Genomic DNA, 24648 nt, shown 5'->3' on the forward strand with positions numbered 1-24648 from the left:
ACATCTTAAAAACCAAGAACTGAAACCAAATACAGAAAGTAAAATATTTTCTTTAAAACTTAATGGCTATAGAAATAGTATTACCCTTGTGTTTTCTTATTATATGTCCACAGTTTCATTTGCAATTCAAGCTCAGTTTCCTTTTCTTGACGTTGTTCCACTGTTGCAAGCCAGTTACCAGAGCAGCCAAATGCAGCCCTGGTTAGCTGACTGTGGATCAGACCATAATCATTGATATATTCTTGCTGCACAATATCTAACTGATGGGTTAAAAAAAAGTCCAAAATGCTTATTAATGTAAATACATATAAGTTAAAGCATTCAAAGAATAGTAACCACATGATAAATAACTTTTAGAATCTATAGTAATAGACTTAAAAGGGAAAAGTAAACTAATTGTTATTTATGGATATCAAATTTGCAATTAAAAAATGGAGTGCATTATATAGTACCAATTCGGTGATGATTAGTCTTCAATGTGCTTGGATATTAGTGATTACTATGACCTATTTATACAATACAACAGAGCCTTTAGATCAGGGGTCTCAATTTGAACTTCGTGGATTAGTCTGCGGGCCGCACAAAATTGTTCGACGGGCCGCATGCGGCCCGCGAGTTTGAGACCCCTGCTTTAGATAGTAATATTTTTCACTTGTTTCTAAGAACAAATAGCTTTATGTAAAATCTTAAGGCTAGATTCCACATCACTAGAAACACAAACAAAAATAAAATCTCAAATTTTTAAGAAGAGAAAATAGAAATACTGTTAAGTAGGCCAGCATTTTATTTACTGTTGTTTTTTTAAATCCCACTTTGTTTACTAAACATGTATTAAGTGCCTACTATTTCCAGGCATAGTAGAAATGTACAAAGATCAATAGTTTCCTATCTTTGAGGGGTTTAAAAGTGAAGAAGAGAAATAAAGCGTTATGCCCCCTGACAGCAATCTGTAAAGGGCACTGTGGGGAACAAAGGGAAAACGGGAAGGCTGAATTGCATTTATCAGGATGATAGGAAGCCTTCCTCTTTAATCTACACTCAACATTTACTCTTCAGTGTACTGCTTCACCACAAAGCAGAGGCATATTTGTATTGTCAAGCTCTCTCCTCTCATTTCCTAGCCTTGTGACTCGAAGTCACAGATACGTGTGACAGCTAATTAGAGTGTAGCCTGAAACACAATAAAATAGAGACTGCCCAAGAGCGCCACCTAGCTTACATGTAGACTTGGTCTGTGACTATGGCTATTAGAATTATGCTGTAAACAACGGATAGTACTGACTATGCTCAAGCAAACACAGGCAACAAGACCTTGTTTTACAAGCTACTAAGTCAACTACAGACCCTGGCAGTACTGTAGAGTTTTCATTAGTTTTAAGGCTAGTTAATGGGTCAAAATCTTACATTATATAACTGCTTATCACTTTGGAGAGAATAAAATTGCAAGTGGCCAGGTTTTCCATTTAAAACCAGAGCTTTAGTTCTTGGATCAATCATCAAACCGGTCAAGATACTGCTGTCTGCAAAAAGAGTGACAAATGATAGCTGAAGTCAGACAAATATTCACTTTTAAAATGTACACAATTCCAAATCCACTGCGTTCTACAATACCTTTAACGAGGCCCTGAATCACTGCGGTTGCCTCCAGATTTCGGTGAATGACTATTATCTCTGGGGGTGAAAAAATATTTAAACATACATAGGTCAGAACTTCAAGTTAAAAAAAAAAATTAACTGAATTTGTTATTCTGAAATATACCAGAATACAAAACAAGTGAGTGTGCTCAATTTAGTTAAGTGTTACTAGAAAATCAAGAATGTATTTTTATGATTTAACCGGATGGGGAGATTTGGAGATTTTCTGTTGGAAACTCTTAAGTTTTAACAGTCGTGCCTATGAATACAATTTAAGGGTTAATTCAGAAGCTTATATACCGTGAAAGTAACAGATAATTCCCTTTGAAATGAGTTATAACACTAATGTACTGCTCAGTTATGTTCTGTTTTGAAGGGGAAGGAGGCAACAGACTATGGGATCTACACCTAGGCTGAGCAGTCACAGGATGAATAAAACAAACAAGACTGCCCCCTTCTGGAAGAATCTACAGAACTCCCACACTGACATGATGGCTATCTCAAAGAAGAATCTTAGTGTTCTTTCGAAAAGGCCATTGTATCTTTGAAAGCACAAATGCCCATTTCAAAACTCTTTCTTTACTTCCCCACATCATTCCACATAAAAGAGTTCTGAAATACAAGTGGCACAACAAAACCCAAATACACTTGGTCCTACATTTTCCCAATAACAATTCTGAAAATACTGGATTCTGGTGGCATCTTGAGGCAGAAAGGGGTGACAAAAACAGGAGGATGTAGGAAAAAACTGCTCACTAAATCTGGTGCCAGTCTTAATTAGTTTGAGGTCTCTGACTTTCTGTCCCTTACAGATGTCAGGTGACTTGAGGCATTACACAAACTGTGTTCTTCACAATAACAACTTGAGACTTACTGTTATCCGAGTGAGACGTACAGAACAAGTTCCCCGCCGGGGAGACCGAGATGTGTTCGATAGTAGCTCCTAGCCGGGGGAGGAACTCCTTATTCTTCTCCGCGGCGTCACGCCACTCGACAAGGACAGATTCCCGCCCGCCACTCAGCAGGCTGGTGCCTTCGCATCCAGCCATGGAAATGAAAAGGACAGTGTTTTGGGAGAAAAAAATAGAAGGAAAAATATAATTAGCATTTTAATTTTTCTGACCATGTTAAGAGAAATGAACTATTTTTAAAAACATGTAAACAAGGGCATTCATATCTTTTAATCTTTTAATATACTCTGAAGACAAAAGATTTAAAGATCACTGATTTAGAAATTTTCCTTTCCAGTAATATATGATTAGTAATATTGCTGCTGACCAACTCATCCTCTGATAACAAGAAAAACTGAATGAAACAAATATCCTCTAGGCCAAGATGGCTTTGCTGGTGAGTTTTCCCAAATAGCAAGAAATAAATAAACCAATTCTACACCAATTTTATGACAGATGAAAATTCCCAAACAAAATACAATTAGCAAGCTGAATCCAATGATCTATTAAAAGGATAAGACATCACTGCAGAGGAATGTGAAGTTGTTTTAATGTTGGAAAAACATGAACATAATTAATTCCACTTACAGAATAAAGGGGAAAATCACAAGTACCTTAACAGATGCAGAAAAAGTATTAAATGATAAGATTCTATCCTTATAACAACATTCAGCAATGATGGGACCTTTATATTTACATCATTTATACCAAGAGAAAATCTATAGCAAACATTACTTTAAGGAATAAAATGCTGAACACTTTCCTCTATGTTTGGGAACACTATTACCACTTTTATTCAACATTATCTGGAAGTCCTAAGATATGAGAGGCTTAAGGATTAGAAAAAGCAACAATTACTTCAGTGTTCACACACAGCATGACTGGGTTCAAAGCAGAGCCCAAATAGTTTATACTGATCCTATTTGCCTTAACTTACAAAGGTTCTCAAAACAACCATAATGTATAGTTTGTTTTACACAGCTAAGTAATTTCTTTCTTCTTCTATTACTTTTCTTATACCTACACAGGGTCAATATTGACAACCATGTACTGTATGTAACCATTACTTTTCATTTATAAATACTCACACAACTTGAAATATAAAAATCAAGAATTCAGCACTCTGATAACCACGATTATCTATAGTACCTCCTATATCAAAGCCCTGGCTAAAGGTAGAAGCATTTAGTATTCTTCAAGTGCTGATAACCACCTGAAAAAGCCAATCCTGAATGTCTCAGGGCTCAAGAGTAACTAAGGTCACCACTGAAAGCTGTGACCGCTAGCTACATGAGAGGAGATGGATAAAGTGAAAAAATAGAGAAAAGTCACAGTGACAATAAATTCAATTTGTCTTGGCCCTGACTTGGGCCGGGACCACAGCAGAGAAGTTGAGGAGGAAGGAAGAGGAACTGATGTTAGGTTAGGAGAGAATAAAGACACTACTTGGAACATTATGTATGTATGTACATATGCATGCTTGTCTGTACTTTTGGGGGGAGGTGGGGGGAGGACAGTGGGGAAGATAAGAGTAGCCTACATCTTTTTTTGTAGGCTTAATATCCTTTTTATTCTAAGTTCCCACACACTGCGAATGTACTCCTGCTATACTACTCTTGGCATGTTATCTACCAGTCACTGTTCCCCAAACCCAAGCACGGCGGCTAGAGACGCCTCCTACCTCCAGAGACTCCAGTGGGTTAAACCCAAGTACCCCTGCAACGATCCAGGGAGCCTGGAGAAGACCTGGTCTCCAGCTAGCCTGCGGGAGAAAGATGCCTCTCTCCAGGCACACATCTTCCCTAGCACCCAGCTCTCTTCTTTCAGGACCAGACTAATGCTGATCCAACGCTCGTCACATGGGCATGAGGGTGCTGGGTGCTGAAAGTAACCAAAGATACAATGTATTTCTCCAAACTTCTGTTGAAGAACATCCTACTATATTTTCAAGGAGGTGGTTTTACTATACTATAGCCACACTCTCACGTAGCTTAAATGAAATAAAGGTCTTAATTAATTTTAAAAAGTGAATGCCAATGAGGTAATCTTACACTTAAAACAAGCCTTTGAATTAGACCTATGTCCAAATCCAACTTACTAGCCTTGGGACTTGAGGCAAATTAAATCTCAATTATAAACTTCATTTCTTACATTTGTGAAATGAGAATAAAGAAAACTTGTTTCATAGGGTCAAGGAATAAATGAGGTAATGGAGTCATCCTCAGTGCCTGGGGCCAACTCGCTCCAATTGAGCCATGGCTGCAGGAGGGAGGGGGGAGAAGAAAGAGAGAAAGAGAGAGAGAAGTGAGAGGAGAAGAGGTAGAGAAGCAGATGGGAGCTTGTTCTGTGTGCCCTGACAGGGAATCAAACTTGGGACATCCATATGCAAGGCCAATGCTCTACCACTGAGCCAACTGGCCAGGGCCATAAACGAGGTAATGGATCTAAAGCACTAATCATGTAGCTACACACGAAAAATAAGCACCAAGCTATGCAGACATACTTTAAAAGAAACAGGTATTATAATTTACATGGGTTCTTTAGGTTAATAACAGACTTTATTACAGTTGTACACTTTGAAATATTCTGAAGGGCTCTGAAAGTTCAAGTATATGGTTTGGTGCTGAGCAATGCTCAGAATACAGGAGTGATATACAAGTGTTTACAATTCATTTGGCTCATGCAATTCTAAATATTTCAAATTATAAATATAGTGAATTTAAATACTAGATTCACATGCTTCAAAATTTCATTTTAATTACTAAATCTGCACTTACCTGTCACTGAAAAAGCCAAATCCATGACCCTATCATGGTGCCAATGCAGACATGTATATGTGTACTTCTTATCGTCATCAAAATGCCTCCTATTGGGGAAAACCCGAATTTTAAATTTCATTCAAGGCATAAATTAGAAAAATAATGGCAGGGTATGCCTCAAATAGCAAATTATATAAAGCTTATGGGTCTTAATGTCCAAAAACTACATTTCTACTTCTAACCGGAGTCACTTCTATAAACAACAGGCCATCTGTGCGTCTATTTAAATATTTCGTATTGTCACTCTTTCTTTTTTACTTAAAGGCAGACAAAAGAAAGTTCTCTTCAATAAAATGACTATAGGCAAAACTGAAAATTTCCCTCCACGTAAAACAGTAAGTCGATGCAAGAAGAATATAACAGCAGACATGGAGGACGTCAGCACAGCCTCATCTTTCTTGCTAGTAGTGGTTTTTCAATGCCATTCTTTACCCTGGGCCCACAGAGAGCCATGTTCGGCAGCACTAAGATAAAACAGCACAGAAATCACCAGCATGCTCTTCATAAGTTACTGACCAAAGACGGATTTTGCCATCCTTGTGACCAGTTGCTATGCAATCTTCCTTTGGGTGACATGTTACACATGTAAAATTGTTCTTTGCATGTTTTTTATTTCTTGAAGATGACAAAGTAAACCTAAAAGAAAACAATATTTTCTAAATTATTATCATTTTTTTTGTGACAGAGACAGAGAGAGAGGGACAGATAGGAAGGGAGAGAGACGAGAAGCATCAGTTCTTTGTTACAGCGCCTTAATTGTTCATTGATTGCTTTCTCATATGAACCTTGACCAGAGAGCTACAGCAGAGGAAAAGACCCCTTGCTCTAGCCAGTGACCTTGGAGTTTGGAACCTGGGCCCTCTGCATTCTAGTTTGATGCTCTTATCTACAGTGCCACCAACTGGTCAGGCTTGATTATTATTAATTTTTTTTTTAGCAAGGGGTGGAGGATAGGCAGGCAGGGAGATGAGAAGCATCAATTCTCCATTGCGGCACTTTAGTTGTTCACTGATTGCTTTCTCATATGTGCCTTGACCGGGAGGGGGGGGGGGACTCCAGCAGAGCAAGTGACCCCTTGCTCAAGCCAGTGACCCTGCGCTCAAGATTGCAACCTTGGGGTTTCGAACCTGGGTCCTCAGCATCCCAGGCCAATGCTGTATTGTTCTATCCGCTGTGCCACCACCTGGTCAGGCAGTTTCTTTCTTTCTTTTTTTTTAACAGAGACAAGAGAGAGAGAGTCGCATCAATCATTAGTTTTTCGTTGCGACACCTTAGTTGTTCACTGATTGCTTTCTCATATGTGCCTTGACCGTGGGGCTACAGCAGACCAAGTAACCCCTTGCTCAAGCCAGCAACCTCAGGTCCAAGCTGGTGAGCTTTGCTCAAACCAGATGAGTCCGCACTCTAACTGGCAACCTCGGGGTCTCAAACTTGGGTCCTCTGCATCCCAGTCTGACGCTCTATCCACTGCACCACTGCCTGGTCAGGCAGGGAGTTTCTTGATTATTAGTCTTTTGGTTAAGGGGTGATGTAGTTAAGTAAAAGGTATTTCTTATCTTTTCCACCCGAAATGGGGAGAGCTCTCAGAATTCACTGAATACTGACTTGAATACTTCATGTGACTAACATTCTATCATAACTTGCTTGCAGAGGCCAGTGACATTGAAATAAAAAAAAGGTATTCCTTTTAGTGGCTTTTTGCCTGGACAAAGTTTGTTCAAATTTCTTGTCAAAGCTAATTTACCATCAGATACGCATGCACAAGCCTAAGAAATTCTATCTGAGAAAATTGGCTAATGTATCTAAAAATGCTGGAATTCTCATTTATACTGCAAAGAAAAAAAAATGCTAATACTGACATGGTCAAAGGGAAGAAGGGACAGTGTCATCAGAGAAGTGACTCCTCATGCCTAGCACTAGGCTCTTTAAATATGTTATCTTACTCATCTTTATAACTCTATTAGAAAGATATTATCCCCGTTTAAAATATATGTTAATTTGAGGTACAGCAAAATTCACATGAATTAATTCTGACTCATTTTAAACCCAGGTCTTCCAAAGCCTATCTTAGTCCTACAGCTTTAACAAGGCAATAAGGACTATCTTGAGAAGCATTTTCTTTTCTTTTATTTAGTGCGAGAGAGAGATGGACAGAGAGATGAGAAGCATCAACTCATTGTGGTACCTTTAGTTATTCACTGGTTGCTTTCTCATGTATATCTTGATCAGGGGGCTCCAGCAGAGCCAGTGACCCCTTGGGCTCAAGCCAGTAACCATGGGGATGTGTCTACGATCCCATGCTCAAATCAGCGACCCCATGCTCAAGCTGGTGAGCCTGTGCTCAAGCCAGTGATCTCAGGGTTTTGAACCTGGGTCCTCTGTGTCCCAAGCCGATGCTCTGTCCACTTTTCATCGCCTGGTCAGATGAAAAGCATTTCCAAATCAAAGCCAATTCTGACATAAATGTGCACACCAGAATCTTGGTGTACAAGGGGTTTTGGCTAGAAAAAGCTCCCCAGGGTTTTGTGACTAAAGATTCCTCAAACCCACACATTATGGATTAAAAACTGAAACCTAAAAAATAAAATAAGCCAAATAGAAACAAACAGAGAACTGATGGTTGCCAGGTGGTAAGGGGGTTGAGAGGCTGGGTGAAAAAGGTAAAGGGATTAAGAAGTACAAATCGGTAGTTACAACAGTCATCAGGATGTAAAGTACAGCATGGTGAATGTCATCAATAATACTGTAATAACTGTGTATGGTGTCAGGTGGGTACTAGACTTTTTTTTGGTGTGTGACAGAGACAGAGAGAGGGACAGGTAGAAACAGGCACGAAGGGAGAGAGATGAGAAGCATAATTCTTCACTGAGGCTCCTTAGTTGTTCATTGATTGCTTTCTCACATGTGCCTTGACTGGGGGGCTACAGCAGAGTGACCCCTGCTCAAGCCAGTGACCTTGGGCTTTAAGTCAACAACCTTTGGACTTAAGCCAGCGACCATGGGTCATGTCTATGATCCCATGCTTAAGACAGCGACCCCGCGCTCAAGCTGGCAACCTTGGGTTTCGAACCTGGGTCCTCCACGTCCCAATCCGATGCCCTATCCACTGTGCCACCGCCTGGTCAGGCTGTACTAGACTTTGTAAGTTAAATAAAGGTCTATGCTGAACACCTATAACTAATATATGTTAACTGTAATTAAAAAATAAAAAGAAATTTGAAGAAATGTGGCCAAAAGTAACATTTGTCTTACAAGGCCAAGTCATAGATCAGATAAAGAAAATATGTCAAGTCTGCCATAATCCACCAAGTTAATACAAAATATAATTGTAATTAATAGTTAAATGTTATTAGGTGGCAGGCCAAAAACTCCTCTGCCCCAATAAAAACAAAAACCCCAAACCAAAACTACCTCTGTATCTGTGGTTTCACAATCATTTGTAATATGAAACTAGTAATAGTTTTAGATCACAGGTGTGAGAACGAAAGAAAAAACTTAAAAAAAATTGTTTTCTATTTATTTATTTTTGAGGGGAGAGGGGAGAGAGAGAGAGAGAGAGAGAGAGAGTGAGAAGGGGGAGGAGCAGAAAGCGTCAACTCCCATATGTGCCTTGACAGGGCAAGCCCAGGGTTTTGAACAGGCGACCTCAGCATTCCAGGTCGACACTTTATCCACTGCGCCACCGCTGGTCAGGCAAAATAAAAATCTCGAGTAAATAAAGCTATCAGGAAGGATTTCGTACCTTGATGTTTTTTTCCTTTTGAAAAAATAAACAGATAAGTAAAAGTCCCGTACTGCAGCAACATATTCTCCCTGGGGATTCAGAGAAGGTAACGTTCACAAAAATAGCCAACACTCTTAGAAACAATAATTTTATTTGCAAATTAAGAGTATTAATATAAAACAACTTATCATAGTTAAGCTATGAATATACTAATCCTACTTTAGTATCATAGAAATTAAAAGAACTTAGGTCCTAAATCCTAAGACTAGGCTGTCCAGCTTTAGGTATAAAAGACAAGTACCATATGATTTCACTCACATGTGAAATCTAATGAACAAAATCTAATGAACATAATAGAAATAGACCATAGAGAACAGACTGACAGCTGTCAGAGGACAGGGGGTTGGGAACTGGGTGAAAAAGGTGACGGGATTAAACAGAGGAAAACGACTCACAGACACAGACAACAGTGTGTCGATTACCAGAGGGAAAGGGGAAAGAAGGGAAGGTAGAAGGGGACAAATGGTGAAGGAAGGAGACTTGCCCTTGTTGGTGAACACACAATACAATGTACAGATGAAGTATTATAAAACCATAGACCTGGAACCTACCGTATTTCCCCATGTATAAGACGCATCCTTCCCCAAAACACTGGGGTCTAACAACTGTGTGCGTCTTATACAGTGGTGGTAGATATTGTACTTGCATTTCCCGCTTTTTTGACAGTAATGAGGAGTTGTATGAATTTTACGATGAATAAAACTTGAGTTCAAAACCTTATGTAATACATTTTTCCCCAAATTTCAGGCCCCAAAATTAAGGTGCATCTTATACATGAGAGTGTCTTGTACATGGGGAAATACAGTGTACTGATTTATTAACCAATGTCACCCCAGTAAATTCAATAAAAATATGATTTAAATTTTTTCCATTATGGCATAACTTACATATAATAAAATGCAATGTCTCACACATATGTGTATATCCATGTAACCATCACTACCAATAAGGATTAACGTTCCCTTGTTTCTCCTTCCAGTAGTTCCCCAATGTCCTCACCCTGGCCAGCAACTATTGGTTTCTATAACCATATCCCTGCCTCTTCTAGAACGTCACACAAACAGAATGGTACAGTAAATACTTCATCGTTTCTGAACTCTTTAGCTCAGCATCTCCTTTCTGAGAGTCACCCACACTCTATGTGTATCATTAGTTCCTTTTTATTATGAATCAGCATTCTAATGAATATACTGTATATATTCTCTTACTGATGTACATTTGGGTTATTTCCATTTTGTATCTATGATGAATATTAATCATTCTTGCATGTCATTCTCTGGTAACGTTCTCATTTCTCTACAAAGGAGTGGAACTGCTGGGTCCGTGTAAAGGCGTGTTGAACTTTGCTCCGTATCTTGCCAACACTCAGTACTGTAATTCTTTTAATTTTAGCTGTTCTAGTGAATATGAAGTGGTACCTTACTGTAACTTAATTTGCATTTAACTGATGACTATAAGGCTAAAGATTTTATAACATTAAAGAGTTTACTCTTAAGAAATTAGCCCTTTTCAGGATAAAGCCAAAATAATGCTATAAAGCAGGGGTCCCCAAACTTTTTACACAGGGGGCCAGTTCACTGTCCCTCAGACCGTTGGAGGGCCAGACTATAAAAAAAACTATGAACAAATCCCTATGCACACTGCACATATCTTATTTTAAAGTAAAAAACAAAACAGGAACAAATACAATATTTAAAATAAAGAACAAGTAAATTTAAATCAACAAACTGACCAGTATTTCAATGGGAACTCTGCTCCTCTCACTGACCACCAATGAAAGAGGTGCCCCTTCTGGAAGTGCTGCGAGGGCCGCATAAATGGCCTCAGGGGGCTGCATGTGGCCCGCGGGCCGTAGTTTGGGGACCCCTGCTATAAAGCTTAAGACTAAAGAAACGTTTTCTAGAGCCTTTTGGTGGTACTTGATTTTAATAAAGTGATTATTAATAGGTGATGGCTGAATAAGTCACGGTATGAACATCACACAATCTTTATTTCTGATGAATATGAAAGTACACACTCATGTTGCAATGTTCAGTTAAAAAAAGAAAAAGCTGTGAGATACAATTTAGTTGGGGAAAAGTTATATATATGTTTAGGAAAAAGTAGAAGATTCCTTATATATTATCACTGATAAGATTTAATTTCTTCATTATATTTTCCTGTCATTTCCAAATTTTCTATAATGGGCATATTAATGATAGGGAGGTCATATTTTCTAAAGAAAAAATAGTCTAAATGAAAAGATTCAAGTAGCTTTTACATGAGACAGACTAAGAAATACAGTGCAAATGCAAAAATACTGATTACGTTTGGGGCAATCGGAGAGTTCATGAAAGCAATACAGAACAGACAAAATTAGGATAGTCCTAAAAACCTCTACCATTAATACATGCTAAACTAATGAAACAAGACTTCTTAGTTACTAACAAAGTATCTTAGTTACTAACAAAAGTAATGTAACTCAAGGTATTATTAAATCACTATAATGTAAAATGTTCAGAGGAAAGATCGTAGGAAACAGATTTTATGTACAAAAAAGAGGACCAACAAAATAGATTTTACCTCACTTCCAAAGGCAATGCACTTGGGTGACTGGTTTATGTAATCCAAAACAAAGGAGAGCTCCTTGGCTTCTACTTCCTGGCTTGATGATTTGGGCAGTTTCACTGAAACCAGCTGAAATACATCTAGCCAAAGCAAGTTATATTAATTAATATAGAGCTTTGCTAGATAAAGTAAATAAGTGCATTCATTCACATGAAACTTAACCAGTACTCTAGAATACACAGGATGCCAAGATAACTCCCATCTTGAACAAAATGTACCTTAAAGTTGGACTCTTCTTTTGAATATACAAGGGTTTTGGGTTTTTTTTTAGCAAGAGAGAGAGATGGGGGAGGGAAGGAGGAAGGGAAAGATATAGAGGGACAGACAGGAAGGAGAGATGAGAAGCATCAACTCAGAGCTGCAGCACCTCATTGCTTGCAGTTGTTCATTGCTTGCGTTCTCATATGTGCCTTAACTGAAGGGCTCCAGCAGAGCCAGTGACCCCTTGCTCAAGCCAGCAACCATGGGGACATGTCTATGATCCTGTGCTCAAGCAGACGACCCCATGCCCAAGCTGGATGAGCCTGTGCTCAAGCTGGCAGCCTTGGGGTTTCAAACATGGGACCTCAGCGTTCCAGGCTGACACTCTACTGTGCCACTGCCTAGACAGGCTAAATACACAAGTTTTAAATGTAAGTCTAATTCCACAACTCATATACATATATGCTCAATATATATAAAAACAGAAAACAATTTGTTTTACTGGTGTAGTCTATATTCCAAAGTTCTAAGCTGAGCTTTAAAATTGAGATGGAATTATAATATTGGTGAACCAAACAGCCAAAAGCAACAAACCATTCAAGTTTTTAGAAATGCTATGGGCTTTCCACACATTCACAGAATAAACCTCATTTTCTATAATACTGACATGCTTCTTCTCTCTACATCCTGTTTAGAAAATTTCCACAAGGGGGAAGTATTTCACTGTGCTATTTACCCTCCTAGTCTTTATGATCAACCATTTTCCTGTTTCCCAGCCTGCTTATTTAGTATATGCTCTGAACTCGTGATTCTTCTAGCCTTAGTCATCTTAAACTTTACATGTCCAAACCCTGAATTCTTGATTCTTTTGTAGGGGTCTCAAACTCAACTCAGCATGTGGGCCGCAGAGCAAGATCACAGCCGTTCGGTGGGCCGCACTAGGTCTACAAAAGGCAACTGTTACGCAACACTTTTCTCACTGCAGTTGAAAACAAAAAAAAATCAGTACAACAAGCACAATCGTACATGCAGTTTACTCAGTGTCACAAAACGACCAGAAACTGTAGTTCGCATCACAACTGCTGTTAACTAAGCTAATATCTAGCTAGGATGCTAGAGAAATGAAAAATACAAGTAGGCCCCAAGGCTTACTTAATTTTATCCAAAATATTTTGAACTTCGTGGATTAGTCTGCGGGCCGCACAAAATTGTTCGGCGGGCCGCATGCGGCCCGTGGGCCGCGAGTTTGAGACCCCTGTTCTAAAATCAGTCTTCCCTTATAATGCCCACTGCAGGAAATGGCACCACCCTTTACCCAGCTGCTGGGACTAAATCTTCAAGTCATCTTTGACTTCTCAGATCCCACATTAAACCATCAGCAAACACTGTCTGGCTTTATCTTAAAAACTATATCCAGACCTAGTCTAAAGCCATGATCATGTTTCATACTCTAAGTGACTGAAACAATGACAATTCTCCCTACTTCCCACCTTTGTCCCCCTTTAGTATTCTAAACACAGAAGTCAGTATTCCAACTAAGTCAGATAACGTCCAGCTCAAAACCCATCAATGGCTTTTTATCTAGTCAGAGTAAAAACCAGTCCTTCAATGGCCTACAAGGCTCTATATTCTCTATTCTCCCTTGGCTCACTCCAATCCAGCCTCCCTGCTATCCCTCAAACATTTCAACTACTGGTCAATGGACTGGTCCACCAGAAATTTAAGGCTGGTCAATAAAAGAGTTAACCACTCTGATGTTGTATGAAAATTATAGATTCAATGATCTCAAATTTGCTTATGCTCAGGGTAATTTAATCAATCCCCAGGTATAGAAAGGTTGAACACTACTGCTATAGAATATGTTTCTCCAATATTGCTGCACAGCTCAATCTCCTCTCAGGACCTTCAGTGAGCACTAAGTCGAAAACCTGTTTACAACTTTAGACTCTCTCCAAAAACTTAATACCTATTGTCAGGAAGCCTTACCAATAACATGAACAGTTCAGTAACATATTTTATATGTTATATGTATTATATATTATATTCTTACAATAAAGTAAGCTAGAGAAAAAATGTTATTTAAAAAAATACTTTACTGTATTTATTGAAAAAAATCTGCACATAAGTGAACCTGCATTGTTCAAGGGTTAACTGTGTATTTTGAGAATCGAATCACATGAAATCTTTTAGAGCCCGATTCATGTTTATGCAATAGATTACTAGATTTTCACATGCTGAGGGCCCATGATGTGCCAGAGTGCTGGAAGTAACACTAAACCCCACCATAAATACAATTCAGATTGTCACACAAAAAGTTTGCAGTTAACTTCAAAAGGCTAATGACCAAGGTCTTTACTTTAGATCAGCAGTTTGCTACAGTGGCTTACACACTGACTCTACTGGGGAATATTTAAGTAAATAGGCCGCATCATAGAGAATCTTACATTTTAATTTCCCGGAAGTGATTCCAATGTGCAAACAATGTTAAGGATCACTGGTGTCATTGATATGGATAAAAAGTTTTGTTTCTGCTATTGGTAACCTCTTTCAATTAAGGAATCATGGGGTGAGTATGAAGAATGATTACCAAATATGAGTGATGAACATACTAATGAAAATGCAGTGATGAAAATGCAGATTCTTAGACTGAATCTCAGAGCTAGTGAATCAGTTAACTGTCAGTTAGGGAGAGAGGAATCTGAATTTTTAGTAAGTATGTGGATAGACACTAAGAATCTACATAATCATATACAAAACAGAACCTTAATATTAAAGTGTTACCTTTAAAGTAGTCATTGGGAAGGCAACTTAATTATGTTAAAATGTTGCCATTTCCAGAACATTTTTGGACTATCCTTTAGAGATGGCTTATGAGTTACATAAAAACAAAATGAAACAAAACAAAAAACTATACTTACTGCTTTTTGTTAATGTAATAGTTTAATAAATAAATTATTCACTAACAGACTTGGCACCAAATAAGTTTTAACAAAAAAGAAAAATTAGCTGAAGTTTAGACTATTCTCAGGTTACTTAAAGGTCCATGATATATAACAATCTGCAGATTTGTTTCAGCCAACTCCCCCACCCCACCAGAAAGGAAAACAATCCCCTTCCCGCACAAAATACAAAAACCAGGACCCTGGAAAGGATTCACGTAGCTAATGAGCTGTGAGCCAATCTAGCTGACTGCCCCAGTAACCATCTCCAAGCTGCTTTGTACTTCGAATTCTGAAAACCATATTTTATCAAGGACAATACAGGATGCAGTGGCGTTGCTGAATTTGAGAAACTATAAAATGTAGAGTCACTCAATGCTATATAAAACAAAATAGTTAAACTATACCTGGTTTTTCTTTATTCACTGTAACAAAGACAGAATCCTCAGCATTGGCATGAGTAAAGAGGGCATGAAGTTTATGTCCAACTATGAAAGTCTGAAAGAATACCATATTGTTAATTGGCTGTCTTATCTACCCCCCACATCACCCTAAAACATAAGTTTCCATAAAGGGCAGCTGTTCTATTTCTATTTTGCTCACTGATGTATCCCCAGTATCAGAAGAGCACCTAGCATATAGAAGACACTCAGTACATAAATAACCTTTCAAGTTAACATATAGAAATCTAGCATTTTAAAAAATGGTTGTATAGCATACTACTGAATGAATATCACATTTTAACTGACATCAACGTTCTATTCAATTATTTTTTCTATCATAAACAATGTTTTAAGGACTACATATATACACGCCATTATTTCATCAAGAGATTCCCAGAGGTGAATTGCTGGAGCAAAGGTATTCATTTTCAGTTTTATTTTCATTGGTTGTGTTCAAAAGTATGTTTCTCTAAGTTATCAATAGATTTTTTTTTTCAATCTGCAATTTGGCTACACTGGTAGGGAAAAATACAGGGTCATCTGTTATAACATACATTTCTTTAGTTATTAATGAGGTTTATAAGCATCTCTTTATACACTGCTCACAACGACTAGGGGATCAGGGAATGTGGATACATACTCCAGTACTTTCAGCTTTTTGCGCAGTGCATTTTCACCAGTGAAATAAGAGTTGGTTTTTCACCCCATTTGCATAATCAAACAACTTTCTTTGACTTGTAGTTTGCTTTTCTGATGTTGTTTAATAAAAAAAAAAATCAATGCTTCTTTTTTTATCCCTTCATATCATTTTGAAATATCCCCTAATTTTTGAGAGCAGTGTATTTATTAGATAATATCTCTTATAAATATTTTCTTCTAGTTTTATTATTCAGTTTTGTTGGAAGTTTAAAATTTTCATATAATCAAATTAGTCTTTGATAGTGTGTGAATTTCACAACTTGTTTAAAAATGCTATCTAAACGAACTTATAGAAAGGAGTAATGTATCTGTCATTAAATTATGTTGCCATTCCTTTTCACATAATAAAAATGAAAGATCAATCTACGTACCTTTATCAAAATGCCATCTAGATAGTCCCACAGTTTAATTGTACCATCAAAGGAACAAGAATACAGCTAAAAGGGTAAAAATAGCACAAAACTGATTAAACATTGAAACTCCATTAAGATATTAAATGAAGTAACTGCTGATACAGAAGGCATTTTTAAAATTAATTCATTATTTGCTTTAGAGAGGTGAGATCATTTATATTGTTTCCTCAAAACTCACATTGTTTGTGACATTCTCATCACAGCTCTTTGTAGGAAGCAGATCCATCGATTTAAAGTTTTAATTAAAACGAGGGGGGGAAAGGCCAACCCTCTGTCTTCAGGAGGGAGATGATATGGTATTGATATGAAAAACACTTAAGAGCTTTTCGTTATCTTCCTTATTTTATTAGAACTGCTTTCATCTTACATGGGTATTTAAAGGAGTGCTTCTCAATTGATCAGAACTGTATTAGTTTTCTTTCTTTTTTAAATTTCCAACACATCAAGGACCAATACTTTTGTGAAACACAATGTAAGTTATGTACTTGGATGCTGTGGCGATGTCAAAGTGCCCTGAAGTTTAGGATACTCAATTTCTGTACTTATCTCACTGCAGACCAGTCACCAGCCACTGTGGCACTGGTCTGTGCACTACACTTCCATAGCACCAGAAGACCTTAACACACATTTTTGTTTTTGACACAGTGGACACTACATTTTTTGTTGCTGTTATTGTGAAAACACTTTGCTTATAATGTTTACAAAGGACTTTCATTTTTTTGAAGGAAACTGGCAATTTTAAGATTTCTACCAATGAGGACACGAAATCAGACTTGAAATAAAAGAATGAAGAAATTATTATCTATCTAAGTAAAAGATTTATATTAAGTTAAAATTACACATCACAATTACTACATATAATCTAGGAATCATGAACATGGATTATTAAAATAAGGCAGCTATATAATCACTGTCAAACCTATGGCTAATACAGGCCTTGGCCGACTGCCTCAGTGATAGAGTGTCGACCTGGTATGTGGATGTTCTGTGTTCAATTCCTGGTCAATGCACACAGGAGAAGCGCCCATTTGCTTTTCCCCTTTCCCTAATTTCTCTCCTCCCCTCCTGCAGCCATGGCTCGATTGAAGTGAGTTGGCCCTGGGCGCTGAGGATGGCTCCATGGCCTCCGCCTCAGGCTCGGATGGCTCCAGTTGCAACAGCACAAGGGCCCCAGATGGGCTGAGCATCGCCCCCTGGTGGGCACTGACATGACTAAAGAGAACATGAAGTTTATGTCCAACTATGAAAGTCTGAAAGAATACTGTATTGTCAATTGGCTGTCTTATCTACCACCCACATCGCCCCAAAACATAAGTTTCCATAGAGGGCAGGAATTTTTTTCCATTTTGCTCAGCGATGTATCCCCAACATCAAAGAGTACCTAGCATATAGAAGACACTCAGTACATATTTGTTAAATAATCTTTCAAGTTAATACACAGAGATCTAGCATTTTAAAAAATGGTTGTATAGCATACTATTGAATGAATATCACTCCGCCACTCACCAAAATAAATAAATAAACAATAAAAAACTACAGCTAATACAAACACTGACTCCAAAGTCCACAGTCTCTAGCACCTAACCCTTTATCTCAACCAAACGTGTTGTTAAAATTGTCCTAATTTTATTAGCTTTCAGTTCTATGAAATAGATCTTTTATGCATGCAATGTGTATACAGTTTTTCATTTTGCTATCAAACTTAGTAATACAGACTTCACAAATTCCAAGTTTAACAAAAGGATATTCCTGTTACAAAATAATTAAAATGCTACACATGACAATAAACTGTTCTCAAGCCCTCAGAGTACAGCAAGGAAAAAATGTGCTTGAACCCTGCAGAAAAACTACTTAATTGACTTACAAGAGCGGCTCATTTAGTTTTGGAAAGAAAAAAATCAGTGTTACTTTATGTCCTACTTTTTTTGTGATAATGTGATGGATGACAATGCAAATCCACTTTTAAATCCAGCAATAACTTCCATGTTGGCTGTGACTAATCCAGAAAAGTGGAACTTGATCAAAAAGAAGAGCAAGAGCAAAGTATTTTTGAGATAAATCTTTGGCAGCTTTGCTGGAACTCATGAACAGAATTAAGATGACCATTTTTTATTCTTGAATTCTGAGAAGAGCTGTGTTGTGGAGGGGGTGGGGAGGCCCAAGTTTGTCCTAAAATTAACAGGTTGATCCACTGACTAAAGTATCCCTTCTTCTTGTCCAGGCTGGCCTTACCATTAGATGACATTTGCATTAAAACTAAAAAGCCTCATTTCTAAAGTAACAGATCTACAAAATCAATACCTCTTGGTCAACATTAAAAAAAAAATGTGTTCCAAAAACAAGACTTCAGAGGTCAAACAAATTGAGAAACACCAAATACTATACACCCCTTTTGGATATTCACATATATAAAGGAACCTAAGAAGACCCCAATCACGAAAGTCACTTATGTGCCAAACCCTTAATTTCAGAAACTCATACAGCCAAGAACCCTTTCATTCAACTAACAGCCGTCAGCATTCTGTGTAACAACTTGTTAACAGAATGCACCATAGGCAATGTATGTAGTTCTGGGCTGTGGCCCTATTTTGATAATTAAAAATAATTGAAAAATATCCTAAATCAGAAAATCTACATAGTTCTTGCCCTGATCACAAACGGGAGTTTCCCATTCAAATTCAATTCAAATTTTTCTGGCAACCAAAAAGCTAATATTAAAATATGCAATTATAAATGCTTTAGCACCTGTAGATGATTGTTGGGGTTGAGCTGGATTCCCGTCACCAGATTTCTGTGCCCTTGCAGCACGTGTACACATTCTTCTGTAGCGGTGCTGTACACTTTAACAAAGTCTCCAGAGACACAGAAGATATACCTAGAAACAAGAGAGAAAAGTTTCACATCTCCATAGCTGTAAAATCTCTTTATTGTCCATGAAAATATATAACCTGCAACAAAAATTTTTTCCAAAGCCATAGTTAAAAAACTGCATATTCAAATTTGTGTGCTATTTAAGTCTCTAGAGACATCTAAGACTGAATAGTTCATTAACTCTGAAAAGTTATTAATGAGGAAAAGTAGTACCTGTGATGGGTTCCAGGGATAGGCTTATGGAACCATCCAGCAGAAACAGCCAACTTAACCTAGCTGTCTGCTCACTAATGGATGTAGACACTGTGCTATGCACTTACTATCAGTTCTTACTACTATATTTAATGGTTCTGCTAACAGCAGCATGTTCACATGTCCCCCAACTTTCCAACGTTCACTGGGGACACCAGCTTACAAACACCAAGTCAAAGGTTCTCTCTTGTAAGTGAGGTCTTTTCTTTAGCAAAGTGCACACATCATGACAGCTCTTTTCTTACTGTTAAAATGCAAGTTTTGCTTTTGCCTTTCTGGATTTGTGGCTTCCTTCCATACAGCAGAGACTACTAAATTATTAAGAGTGGTGAAGTTGAGGTATTTGTTTGACTATTTTCATAATAGATATAACCATAGGACAAGGCTCAGAAATGTCAATCTTCTAGTATCTATAAAATAAAGTGATTGCTTTCGCCTATTACATTTAACACTGTCCATGTCTCATTGTTTCTCCATACACTGTAGAAGGTACAGTCACAGAATCCTTAGGCTGGACCTCTTCTTTGTGATCCCAAATCAACCTGTGCATGACTCAGTCCAGGTATTTCTCACTGTGTTAACATTACTTGTTTACATACATATATATAAAATATACCTCCTTTACCTGACCGTAAGATCCTACAGAGCAGAGGTATTATTTATGTTTGATTCCCAATGTCTAGTCCAGTTTGTTGAACAGAACTTGCCTGAACTTTAAAGGTAGGTAAAATGAACCAATAAACAGTTATTACAAAATAATATTAAATATTCTGATGCTGACTGGGGTCACTACTGTTTTACCAATTCTAAGACTCTTGATTTTTCACATGTTCACTCTTTGAAAGCAGGATGCATCTTATAAATGCTCTTGCTAGGTGGCCATCACGGCATGGTTGTGTGCAACTGTTACAGTAAGATCAAGAGAGCGTGAGCATCAGGGTATCTGAGGTCTATGGTCTACCTGCTAGCTGGATCTCCTCGCCATTCCCCTGAGTACCTTAGTTCAGTGTTACCATCTCCAGCCTGGACCACTTTTAAAGACTTCCTCTAGTCTCCAGATGTGGCCCTTCTATTCAACTTTCATACTTGTATGAGACTAATATTGCGGATCTTATCATATTACTTCCTTAAATTAAGAAAATTAAATTTAAATTCTTCAATGTTTTCCCACTGCCTTCAGGATATGATCCAAACTCCAAAGGCCTTTGGTGGTCTGACCCCCATCTGACTGGGACTAGCTGTTCACTTAAACCCTGCGTCAAGTGGCTCATAACTCCAACAACCTTCTCCCCCTAAGATATACCCCATTAGTACCAATAAACAGGTCCTTTCGGCAGAGTCTCCTTCAGACGATGGTGGGTACTATGTGCCAAGAAAACTCCCTATAATTGATTCTGAGATGCTTCCCCAAAGGAAAGGAATCTCCTTTCCTCCTTTCCATGATCCTCAGCAGAGACTAATGGCTTTAATTATTTGAATGCAAGTCTCCAAAGGAAACTCTCGAGGCTTTTTGCACATGCTGCTCTCTACATACTTCTTTCTTTCCAACTACTCTTTAAGATTCAGCTCAGGTCTTTCCTCGACAATCCTCCCCTCATTTTCTTATTCCAGATTAGCACCCGCCTCAGTGTGCTTCTACTGGATGGGGGGCTTGGCTCTGTCACAGCATTAACCAAACACGGCATTATGGAAGACCTCTCCTAAGTGACTGTGAGATCCCTGATAGGAAAAATTTTTGTTCACTTATTATAAACAATATTAGAAATATGGAATGGTGGAAGAAGTGAACCTTTTAAGAAGTCAAACACAAATGGGTTTAAATGCCCGCTTTACTATGTATTAGCTCAGGGGTCCCCAAACTTTTTACACAGGGGGCCAGTTCATTGTCCCTCAGACTGTTGGAGGGCCGGACTATAAAAAAAACCTATGAACAAATCCCTATGCACACTGCACATATCTTATTTTAAAGTAAAAAAAAACAAAAACGGGAACAAATACAATATTTAAAATAAAGAACAAGTAAATTTCAATCAACAAACTGACCAGTATTTCAATGGGAACTATGCTCCTCTCACTGACCACCAATGAAAGAGGTGCCCCTTCCGGAAGTGTGGCAGGGGCCGGATAAATGGCCTCAGGGGGCTGCATGTGGGCCCGCGGGCCGTAGTTTGGGACCCCTGTATTAGCTGAACGATGTTGGTGAATTTACTTAACTTCCCTAAACCTGTTATCCTCTGTAAAGTGCAGGTACCACCTTCTCATACTGTTATTATGAGGAGTAAATGAAAAAAAAGCATGCAAATACAGGTTTAGCTTATATAGCAAGTACTCACTAAATCAGGGGTTCTCAACCTTTCTAATGCCATGACCCCGCAATACAGTTCCTCATGTTGCGGTGACCCCAAACCAAAAACTAATTTTGGTGGCTACTTCATAACTGTAATTTTGCTACAGTTATGATTCGGAATGTAAATACCTGATATGCACTATGTATTTTCCGATGGCTCTAGGCGACCCCGCTGGGGTCGCGAGCCACAGGTTGAGAACCGCTGCACTAAATGCTTCTGTAAAATAAGGATAACACCTAAACCTTGCAGACAGGAATATGTGTAAAGCACCCACCACAGTGCCTGTCACACAGGACTCAATCATCTTTGATGATGGAGAGAAGAACTTAGGCAAATTCTTAAGCAGAAACCTGGATTTAAATGAAGATCTGAAGGATGTGTGATTTAAGAGCTGAGAAGGAAAACAAACAGCAACACGAGGAAAAGGAGAAAATAATTAACATGGTTCCTATGAGTGACAAAGAACGTACCTATCGAACAACAAGACATGCACAAGGAAACACAAGTGGGTATGATGCAGAGTTAAGCTAGCTGGCCCTGAAACCAGGCAGAAGGGCTATAATTAAGGAAGGCAACGGAAGACTGGTCCAGGGTTCTAAACAAGATTAGGAATAGGGTTAGGGTAATGTTATGATGGTAACACTTGAGGAAAACTAGTACAGCAGCAGTATCTAGAACGAGCTTCAAGGTAAAACCATTTTGAATAAGGAAGACAGATAGCTCTTCATAATTTAGAAATGAGAAAGGCAAGAACGACCCATATTTTTAGGTTAAGAAATTACAAAAGATGTTTGCACACAATGGGAAACCAGGTTTTGAACCCAGGTCAGGATCAGGGATTACATATGCTTTTATCCCGCAGGTTCTAACACCACTATTGACACAAAGCTCCAAAAGGGTGTCAAAATGTATTTGAGGGTGGTGGTGGTGGGGTAGAAGAGTGAGGATAAAGAGAAGTATTTAATAGTTTAATAATTCCGAGTCACGATGCTATCCCTGTCATCCATGCTTGGACCATTTTCTAGTCGCCCCAACACAGCGGATTCCAGGCACGTAGGTCCGCCCCTTGGGCCTCTCAATTTACCTGCGCAGGTAACCCGTCCGGGGAGAAGGCAGCGCGCCGAGGCCCGAGGTGTCAGGGGACTGAAGGGCCTCTTCTCCCACAGCACAGACACCGGCTCCCGCCCGCGTGCCCCGGGGTCTCCCACGCGCGCCCGCACCCTGAGTCCAGATCTGCCGCCGGCAAGCCTGGACACCTGACAGTTTCTTCCCCCGCCCCGGAGACGCGCCCCCTCAGCCGGCAGCAAAGCGCAGTGGGCCCATACTTAGAATCCGCGGAAAACACCGCTCTTCGGAAACTCAACTCGCTGCCGCCACTGCGAACCACGCGGAGGCTCTCCTCCTCCTCCTCCACCATCTTCACGGAGACGCCGCAAGCCCGCCGGCAGCCCCGCCCCGGACTTCCTTTACGGCCGGCTGAAAGGACGTGACAGTCGTCGCGCATGCGCCTCTAGGTCTGCGTCTCTATGGTAGAACCCGACGCCTGCGCTGCCATCTTTCGTTTGGGCTGTGTCGATTTGAACTCGGTGACAGTGAAAGAGACGCAGAAGCACTAGTTTATAGTAGGGAATCTCTAAATCTCTATCTAGCACGGATAAATTTCCCTCCCGCCTTTGGGGGTGGAGAAGCAGATGATTGCTTCTTTGGACCCTGACGTGGGATGGAACCTGGGATATCCCACTACTGAGTCAACCGGGCAGGGCTTGTAAATTCATTTTTAAGAACAAATTAATATAGAATTCAATAATAAGCTTTCTATTTTTCTTAAATATTTTTACGTCCACCATGTAAAGCAAATAGACTCAATGCTGGATTTACTTTTATTTATTTATTTATTTGACAGAGGGAGGGACAGATAGGAAGGGAGAGAGATAAGCATCAATTCTTTGTTCCACCATGTTAGTTAAGGCGACCAACTGTTTTACAATGAAAAGGAGGACAAAAATAAATAGAAGAAAACAATATTGTAAATAAAAGAAACATTTTATTCATTGCAACAATAATATACTATAATATGATAAATGCATAATAAAAATATTTGTAATATTTTATATTGTAATTATACTTAATTCCTATTAATTTTTAATAATTGTAAGAAAAATACTCATTTAGTAAACAATATCAAACAAAATCATTAATTTGGAGTGCTGTTTGGGTGTATTTGTCATTCTAATTTAAAAAGTCTTATGCAACTATTTAATCAAAATGCATTATTGATATGGTTTGGCATTAGATTTCCACTTTAAAAGTTAAATTTTGGGAAAATATGTGTAAATGAAATTATATGTATTTAGAAATTATTAAATAGATAATGAATTAATAAAATGTGAATTGTGCTTACATGTCTATGATTGAATATTCACTGAGAAAGAAATAATCGTGAGTCTATAATGTGTATGTGCCCTGGTCATGTTTCAGTAAGAAGTATACAAAGCCCTTTGCCCACTCAGTATATAACGCGCTCTCTCAAGGTCTCCCGTGAGGAGTCGTGTCCTGTCACACTGTACTGATCTTTGATGAATCGTCATGTCAAATACAAATACGTCACATCACATAGAATGGATCGACTCTGCATCAGTTGACTATGGAGATTTACAGATTAGTCTTCCAATGTAAAAAAGGAGGAC

General features: G+C 38.6%; 1 protein-coding gene across 2 annotated transcripts in view; it reads right to left on the minus strand.

Moving 5' to 3' along the window:
* The window catches only part of WDR75 (WD repeat domain 75), a 51709-nt gene extending 28286 nt beyond the window's left edge, over positions 1 to 23423 (minus strand). For both annotated transcript variants that reach the window (XM_066280448.1, XM_066280447.1), the window contains exons 1-12: positions 23287 to 23423; positions 19236 to 19365; positions 16449 to 16514; positions 15343 to 15433; positions 11751 to 11875; positions 9147 to 9217; positions 5921 to 6040; positions 5363 to 5451; positions 2510 to 2668; positions 1612 to 1671; positions 1405 to 1520; positions 85 to 260 (exon numbers count right to left, since the gene is read on the minus strand). In XM_066280448.1, the coding sequence (XP_066136545.1) occupies positions 85 to 260; positions 1405 to 1520; positions 1612 to 1671; positions 2510 to 2668; positions 5363 to 5451; positions 5921 to 6040; positions 9147 to 9217; positions 11751 to 11875; positions 15343 to 15433; positions 16449 to 16514; positions 19236 to 19365; positions 23287 to 23378 (1295 nt within the window). In that variant the 5' untranslated portion in view covers positions 23379 to 23423. The remainder of the gene's footprint in view (positions 1 to 84; positions 261 to 1404; positions 1521 to 1611; positions 1672 to 2509; positions 2669 to 5362; positions 5452 to 5920; positions 6041 to 9146; positions 9218 to 11750; positions 11876 to 15342; positions 15434 to 16448; positions 16515 to 19235; positions 19366 to 23286) is intronic.
* Positions 23424 to 24648: the final 1225 nt, after the last annotated feature.

This window comes from Saccopteryx bilineata, chromosome 5 (assembly GCF_036850765.1).
Source record: "Saccopteryx bilineata isolate mSacBil1 chromosome 5, mSacBil1_pri_phased_curated, whole genome shotgun sequence".
Taxonomy (NCBI): Eukaryota; Metazoa; Chordata; class Mammalia; order Chiroptera; family Emballonuridae; genus Saccopteryx; species Saccopteryx bilineata.